Genomic DNA, 9,275 nt, shown 5'->3' with positions numbered 1-9,275 from the left:
CATTTATATCATTGTTTTATTTCCTCCTTTACTAAGAAAATGATTTTTTTTTTTTGGTTTCTAGTTGACAGTAAGCATATTCTTCTTATTTTTGTCATATTACACCTGCCTGCTATAATTTTTTTGTAATAGCATCCTTTACCTTAGGCATGTGTCCAAGGTCCCAATAAAGGGGTTCTAGCTTGTGCAGAAGTTGGCTTGGGGTGTGTTGCAAAAGCCAGTCCCGACTCTCCTACCCTAGAAACATTGGGCCGTAACATGGCAGAAGACAGTCCAGCCTGGAATTGCAAAAAAAAGGCCTACCACACTTTCAAACCCACCAACAACGTAGGTTGAATTAGAAATGAGTTCCAATACTTCAAGATCACATCGTGCAATGAGAAAAATTTTTAGATCTAGTTCTACATGTGCATCATCAAAAACTTCAACAAAGCCATGACTACAGACATACACCCACCTTTAAGGGCTAACATGGGTTGGAAAGAAGAGAGATTTTGTTAATGCTCCAACATACACATGCGATAGACTTGGTGGTATTGGACACATCATGGTCGGTGAACCTAGAAAACTAGGTGTGGATAACACTACTATAGAAACCACCACAGAAGAACGACCATGGTCAAAGCTGTACGGAAACAATGTGAGTTGGAGGTGTATTGTAGATGGCACAGATTAAGAGTTCCAAGAGCATGTTCAGCGGAGTTACCTAAAGAGGAATCGGCAAAGGTACTTGCATGCCTTGAAAGATAGAATAATCAAATGCAAAGATGGCTACACCATTTCCATGCAATCCAAAAGGCTAAAAAACATCTTAAGGGAAAGGCACAAGAGCAAGCCATCAAGTCCATTCACGAAATAACAAATTTAGACGATGAAAAAAAATATTTTAGACTTTGCAGATTCAAGCAATGATAATTTCCAAAAAATTTTACCTATGAACATAAGATGTTAACATGTAACAAAAGTTGATTATGTACGCCGAACTTTTGTAACTTTAGCAATTGTGCTAATTACCAAAAGACCTTGTCAAATGTTCTTCTGCATGTCATTTGCACAAAAAATTTTAGGGGAACTAATATTTTATTATTTCTGTCTTGTTGGGTTAAATTTTAATGTTATCAAACATTATCCATTGATTATCTATGATGTTGAATCCATTGAATTCCAATTATTGAATAAAATTTGATGATGCTATAAAATACCACCTTAAAAATCGTCCATATGTCTCGTCCTAAGAAAAAGAAAGAAGGATGGGCGCAGCCATATTACCTCGTCCGTCATAAATTGGGTGAGGACGGACGAGGCCTCGTCCGTCCCGAAGGATGGACGAGGCAAGCATGTTTCTGCTGAGGCACGTCCGCCCTTAATTAGGGACGGACGAGCCAAATATTCTAAACTTGAACCTTACCTATAAACCAAAACCTCCATTACTCGTGATAAAGCACCGGTTCAGATAAAGTAACTTCCATAGAAGTTATGGAAGTTACCTCCGACTTTGGTGAATTCCTTGACAATAGGAACGGTTATCAGGACAAATAACCGTTCCATGCACTATATAAACGCTTCTCTACATAGAGGTAAAGGATTTCGAATTTTTCTTTTGAGAAGAGAAGAATAAACACTTAGAAATTTTTCCTTTCGATTCCAGCCCACTAACTTCATCATCGGAGGACCATAGGCCGGCCTCCACCGGTCTTTTCTCTGATTGAATTTGGTTTTACAGGATTTGACCCTGAAGATTGTCGAAGTCCGAAGATTTCCAACCCACTGATTCTCTAGAATTATCAGTTGGTGCCGTCTGTGGGAAGCGTATTTGTCGCTCTTGAACTTGTTTAGTTCTGCGATTTCTTTCTCTCGTGAAAGGGTTGAAATGGTTCGGACTAGATCAAGGGCAACTAGCCCGGGCCCTCAACAGAGTAGGGACGCATCGAGTAATCCTCATCGCGATTGCCAATTTGCACTGGATATGCAGGCCCCGTCTGTCCAACATATGCACTCTATAGCAGCTGCGATGGTGGAGTTAACTCGCCAGAATCAGGACTTACGGAGAGAGGTTAATTTAAGAAGGCAGACGCATCAAGAGCATGAAGAAGAAGGGCAAATTTAGGGTCAAGAGGGCAGAGAGAACTTTTAGCATGGGAGTCAATCAAGGGATACCACTTCGCGAAGGGCATCTGACTTAAAGAAAGAGATGGATCAGATGAAGAAGGCCACGGATGAAATGAAGGAGAATATGAGTAGGGCGAACCCAGTAGAAGATTTGGTTCATAGAACTGACTCTCCCTTTCCATCAATGGCCATCCCTTGCCACCGAAGTTTAAAATGCCTTCTTTAGATTCATACGATGGGAATCGAGATCCTTTTGACCACATTGCCACCTTCAAGACCACTATGCATCTTCAAGGAGTTCTAGATGAAATAATGTGTAGTGCCTTCCCTACCACTCTCAAGGGTTCAGCTAGAGTATGGTTCAGCAAATTACCCCCGAATTCAGTAAGTTCTTTTGGAGAATTAAGCAAGTTGCTTGTTAATAACTTCATAGGGGGTCAGCGTCATAGACGATCTACTTCCAGTCTGTTAACGATAGAACAGGGGGAAAATAAAAGCTTGCGTTCCTTCATCACACGCTTCAATAGGGAAGCCCTGACCGTGGACGAGGTAGACGATAAGCTACTGTTGGCAGCTTTTCATAATGGGGTCAATTCTGACTTGTTTATACATAAACTTTATGATAAGGAACCTCAGTCCATGGCTAAACTCGTCCACTCAGCCCAAAACTTCATGAATGCAGAAGATGCGATTATAGCTAAGAAGAGGAAGAGGGCTGAGAGAATGGAAACAAATCCTGCTCGTCATTCCGAATAGGGTCCTCGTCCAAAGAAGGGACGAACGGAGGATAAGAAAGATCAAGAGAAGAGGGCAGGTCCGTCAGCAAGGAACCAACAATACACTCCTTTAAATGTGCCACTCGAGCAAGTCCTCATGCAAATCAAAGACGAGCCTTCCTTAAAGTGGCCAGAGAAGATGAAGGGAGATCCCAATAAGCGCAATAGAAATAAGTATTGCCGCTTCGATAGAGATCACGGGCACGACACGGACGAGTGTTTCGATCTGAAGCAGCAGATCGAGAATCTCATCAGACAAGGGAAGCTGAAAATTTCCTTGGACGAGATCACAAAGACGAGAAATTGAAAGCCAAGGTAGAAGAATCGTCACGGCCACCACTCGGAGAAATAAGAATCATTCTGGGGGGAAGTTCTGTAGGACGGTCGTCTAAGTCAAAGAAAGCATATTTGAAAGCAGTGCAGAGCGTTCAGCTCTCTGGACGATCACCGAGTGTAGGGACTACAGATGAGTAGGCGATCACCTTCACGGACGAGGATGCAGAGAGAGTCCATCACCCTCATGATGATGCTATTGTCATCACCTTCCTTATTGCGGACTACAAGACTAGAAGGGTGTTGATAGATAATGGGAGTTCTGTTAATATCTTGTACTATCCAACCTTTCAGCAGATGAGGTTAGGACGAGACTTGCTCCGTCCAGCGAGCTCCCCCTAGTAGGTTTTGGTGGAATAAAGGTGCAACCTGTGGGTAGTATTTCATTACCAATGACAGTAGGGGCATACCCGCAGCAAGTTACCAAGGAGGTGAACTTCCTTGTAGTTGATTGTTCGTCTTCTTACAATGCAATAATTGGGAGGCCAACCCTAAATAGGTGGAAGGCAGTTACATCTACTTACCACTTGTCAGTCAAGTTTCCAACGGAACATGGGGTAGACCAAGTACATGGAGACCAATTAGCAGCAAGAGAGTGTTATCTAGCCATGTTGGCTGCGGACGAGCAAGTTCAAGCAATGAATATCGAAGAGAAGAAAGTTGTGGCAGAACCCATTGAAGCGTTGGAAGATATTCCTTTAGATGATGATAACCCTGAGAGGTGTACTAGGGTTGGAGCAGATTTGGAAGCGAAGATCAAGAAAGATCTCATTTGTTTTTTGAAAAGAAACAGAGATGTGTTCACATGGAGTCACGAAGACATGCCGGGTATAGATCCTAGTGTCATTACCCACCGTCTGAGTGTATGCCCTTCCTCCAAACCAGTGCGACAAAAGAAGAGGGTGTTTGCCCTGGAGAGAGACAATGCTGTTAGGGAGGAAGTTCATAAGTTAATTGCAGTGAAGTTTATTCGAGAGGTATACTATCCTGACTGGTTAGCCAACGTGGTCATGGTCAAGAAGGCGAACGACAAATGGAGTATGTGCGTTGATTTCACTAACTTAATAAGGCTTGTCCCAAGGACAGTTACCCGTTGCCACGTATTGATCAATTGGTAGATTCCACCGCAAGCCACAAGTTGCTTAGTTTCCTTGATGCTTTCTCTGGTTACAATTAAATTAGGATGGATGAAGTGGACCAAGAGAAGACGTCCTTTATCACTAGTCAGGGACTGTTTTGTTATGAAGTAATGCCTTTCGATTTAAAGAATGCTAGGGCGACATACCAACGTCTGGTCAATCACATGTTTCGTCCGCAGATTGGGAGAAATATGGAAGTATACATAGATGATATGTTGGTAAAAACTCAGGACGAGGAGAGGCATTTGATCGATTTGCAAGAAACATTTGACACACTGAGGCAGTATCAAATGAAGTTGAACCCTAACAAGTGTGCTTTTGGAGTTTCATCGGGGAAGTTCTTAGGATTTATGGTTTCCTACAGAGGGATCGAAGCAAACCCTGACAAAATTCAAGCAATATTGGATATGAAGCCTCCGGGCAATGTTAAAGAAGTTCAGTCCCTCACCAGACGAGTTGTCGCCCTCAACAGGTTTGTTTCTAAAGCTACTGACAAATGTTTGCCATTTTTTAAGGTTCTTAAAAAAGCATTTGAATGGACCGATGAGTGTCAAAAAGCTTTTGAAGATTTGAAGATATATCTCGCCAAAGCCCCGTTATTGAGCCCGTCTGTGCCCGGAGAAGAATTGTACTTATATTTGGCAGTCACTCTACACGCTGTGAGTTTGGCACTGGTGAGGGAAGAGAACAAGGTGCAGAGACCTGTGTACTATACTAACAAAGCATTGAAGGGAGCAGAAGGACGGTACCTGTTAATGGAGAAACTGGCTTTTGCGTTGATAACGGCTTCCAGAAAACTAAGGCATTATTTTCAAGCTCATGTTATTAACGTCATGACAGATCACCCACTCAAGAAGGCAATGAACAAGTTAGAGGCTGCAGGATGTTTGATCCAATGGGCCGTCGAGCTCAGTGAGTTTGACATAAAATACCAGCCAAGGCATGCCATAAAAGCTCAAGCTCTGGCAGATTTCATTGTTGAATTTACCTTAAGTTGTGATGATGAAGGTGAAGTGGAAAACAGCAAGTGGATCATCTATGTGGATGGCTCGTCTACACTGCACGCAGGCAGAATAGGTGTGGTTTTGCAATCTCCAGAGGGGGACAAATTAAAGCACAAAATTCGTTTGCAGTACCAGACAACTAATAATGAAGTCGAGTACGAAGCTCTTCTTAAAGGACTGGAATTGGCCAAATCTGTAGAAGCGAAGTCACTCCTCGTCTTGGGAGATTCTCAGTTGATCATAGGCCAAGTGAATGGAATGTTTGAAGCCAAAGAAGAACGAATGAGGAAGTATCTAAACAGAGTGACGCGCCTGGTAAAGAAGTTGGAAGAAGTTAACTTCATTCAAATCCCAAGGGAGGAGAACATGGAAGCTGATGCCTTGGCGAAAGAAGCCTCATCGAGCGAAGCCGTAGACAGGTTTGATGAAATTCAGTATATGCCGAGAGTAGACATCCCAGAAGTACAACAGGTGGAAAATGGAATGAATTGGATGGTTCCAATTGTGTCGTACTTAAAAGACGGACGACTCCCGGAAGAAAAAGACGAAGCTAGAAAGTTGAGGGCAAGGGCGGCCAAGTATGTTCTTATGAACGAGATTCTCTACCGTAGAGGTTTTTCCCAGCCTTATCTCAGATGTTTGGCCCCAGACGAAGCAAACTACATATTGAGAGAAATTCATGAGGGAGCATGNATGATGCTATAAAATACCACCTTAAAAATCGTCCATATGTCTCGTCCTAAGAAAAAGAAAGAAGGATGGGCGCAGCCATATTACCTCGTCCGTCATAAATTGGGTGAGGATGGACGAGGCCTCGTTCGTCCCGAAGGATGGACGAGGCAAGCATGTTTCTGCTGAGGCACGTCCGCCCTTAATTAGGGACAGACGAGCCAAATATTCTAAACTTGAACCTTACCTATAAACCAAAACCTCCATTGCTCGTGATAAAGCACCGGTTCAGATAAAGTAACTTCCATGGAAGTTATGGAAGTTACCTCCGACTTTGGTGAATTCCTCGACAATAGGAACGGTTATCAGGACAAATAACCGTTCCATGCACTATATAAACGCTTCTCTACGTAGAGGTAAAGGATTTCGAATTTTTCTTTTGAGAAGAGAAGAATAAACACTTAGAAATTTTTCCTTTCGATTCCAGCCCACTAACTTCATCATCGGAGGACCATAGGCCGGCCTCCACCGGTCTTTTCTCTGATTGAATTTGGTTTTACAGGATTTGACCCTAAAGATTGTCGAAGTCCGAAGATTTCCAACCCACTGATTCTCTAGAATTATCAAAATCTAACAGTAGTAAAAGTTTTGTCTAAAGTAATTAGTTTGCATTATTGTTTGTCTCCCAATTTCACATAATTAGTGTCGCTTAACACAACAATATGCTGAACTAACTTCGCTATAACCATATACATTAAACTGTTGCAACATAACGTTGAGTTATGTACATCCAAATTGAAATTAGATTTATTTAAATAAAATTTGTTAATTATTTAGTAATATGAGAAATTATTTTTCAACCATATACATCCAAATTTTAACAGAATGCACCCAAATTAATAGAAAATTTAATTTGTTTTTCAACAATACTACAATGTCAATGGTTTCTTTTAGCATCAACTTCATATTAGCATCAATATTGACAAGAAAAATTAAATGACACTCATTTCGCTTAAGAATTGTACCTTTTGGTGTTAAATAAGATGGATCAGATTTGTTGGGAGGAGAAGAATTAAGTTATCTTAGTGGGATTTAGGTTTCCAGTGAGATGAGAGGTAGAGAGAGATGGATGTTGTCAATGGTAACTAGGTAGAAAGGTTGCTCAAAGACTTGGACTGAGTTGCAGAGACGGGAAAGTGACTAAAAGGGAGATGGATAGATCCAACATTTTCTTTTTATAAAAATTACAAAAAAACTCAATTTTCAATAAATTAAGTTCCATAATGTTCTTTCAAAAATTATTTACACATAACTTGATTTATGTTAGCTCGAGTTAAATAATGTTGCACATTAATATTTACATAGAAGTTGGTTACATTGCAATCAAGTTCCACATTAATATTTACACAAAACTTGATTTTAGTGAAGTCCAATTTTACATTACACGTAACTTGAGTTTTATAAACTCGAGTTCTTGGCTTTTTTAATTCCTAAAATCCAAATCATCAGGTGCCACTATTGCACATCTTTTATGGAACTTGTCTTATGTGAACTTGAGTTACACGCAGAAGTACTCGAATTTTAAAACAGTGATATTCTCTAAAATATTTTCCAATCAGTGGTAAATTGTTGCATATTTTGCCCCTGTTTGACTATTTTTGCTACCATCTACCATGTGCGAGATTGGTAATAGTTAGTGATAATTATACTTACAATATGTATATATATATATATATATATATATATCAATATCATACAAAAACAGAAAAGGCAGCGGCGGCGGAAGGGAATGATTAATTAGTAAAAACTCTCCACAGTACAAAAGAATCTTTCAAGTGACACTATGACACGAAATAATTATAAAAATGAAATTTTCTCTTCACAAAAACATGGGAAAAGAAATTGAAAACTGTGACATTGTTCTAATATTGTAAGTCAATCTTTCATGTTATTCACTAATTCAAACACGTAAGTAATTAAGGGCCTGTTTGGTAGAGGAGTTTGAGTAATGTTTGTATTTTATTTGAAATATGTGTGAGTGAAAAAATATATAAAAATGTGTATAATGTTGTTTAAAAATTGAAAATATATTATTTAACTAATTTACCAAACAGGCAGTAAGTTTCTGAGTGTACCATCACAATAACCTAACACATAGAAAACACGTGGCATGCTATCTTGACGTCCAGACATGCATGCTGTTCTTAACAAGTTAGTCAGGGCTGCTCTATGTAAAGTTCAGGTGGTCATGGGCCTCCCTGACTTGGAAAAAACATACCATTATTATTTAAAAATTTTAAAAATTTATGATTTTTTTTTAATTTTTAAAATACTTTGTGATCACCCTAAATTTTTTTTAGGTCCAATATAATTAAATTCTAGACAAAATTTGGCAACAAATATGGTTGTAGATTAAGGTTATAACTCTGTTCAATATATATATTTTTTTTATTAAACATGAATTTTAATAAATCCACCATTTAATTAAATTTTCTTTTTCAATCCTTCATCCTTGCAACATTTCAAGAAGATAAAAGATTAATAGCTATGTCGTCAATCAAATATTTAAATTTCAAGTTTTTGTAATCTAAAATTATACATAAAAATAATTTTATGGATCGAATGACAAATAACATTTGATTAGCATGGACTTTTTACATGTTTTAAGAATATAGATTGCAATTCATCGATTAGATTTTCAAAATATGTAACAATGTTAATTCATTTAGTGAGAGTAACTACAACAAAGTTTGTAGCCAAATTTTATTCTTAAAACTTTGGTCTCCTTAACAATAAATTAGATCCTTACAAAAAAATAAAAATCCAAGAAAATTTTTATTTAACTAAACTTTTGAAGAGATTTAACTTGCAACATAGATAATGAGATTATCATGTAACGATTTCAAAATAAAAAAATTTGTAGAAGGAAATTGTACAATTTTATGTATTTGCGTATGTGTGTGTTTTTTTTGGGTCAATGTATGCAATTATTTTTTTATTAAATTTTGTATAATTTAGGTTCTTTAAAAATCACCCTTAAAAAATTTTCTGAAACCGCCATTGTTGTGTGAATATATATATATCAATATCATACAAAAACAGAAAAAGGTGGCGGCGGATGGGTCCGAAGAGAATGATTAATTAGTAAAAACTCTCCACAATACAAAAGAATCTTTCAAGTGATACTATGGCAGTATGGCACGCAATAATTATAAAAATGAAATTTTCTCTTCACAAAAACATGG

At 38.5% G+C, this 9,275-nt stretch overlaps 1 protein-coding gene across 1 annotated transcript; it reads left to right on the top strand.

Moving 5' to 3' along the window:
* Positions 1-3,610: 3,610 nt before the first annotated feature.
* Positions 3,611-6,066, top strand: LOC136070591 (uncharacterized). The gene is made up of 2 exons (XM_065780720.1): positions 3,611-4,260; positions 4,401-6,066. Exons 1-2 carry the CDS (start codon positions 3,611-3,613, stop codon positions 6,064-6,066), a joined length of 2,316 nt encoding a protein of 771 aa, XP_065636792.1.
* Positions 6,067-9,275: the final 3,209 nt, after the last annotated feature.

The sequence above is a fragment of the Quercus suber genome, unplaced genomic scaffold, assembly GCF_002906115.3.
Source record: "Quercus suber isolate HL8 unplaced genomic scaffold, Cork oak 2.0 scaffold_244, whole genome shotgun sequence".
Taxonomy (NCBI): domain Eukaryota; kingdom Viridiplantae; phylum Streptophyta; class Magnoliopsida; order Fagales; family Fagaceae; genus Quercus; species Quercus suber.
This window is presented reverse-complemented; position numbering and strand designations above follow the sequence as displayed.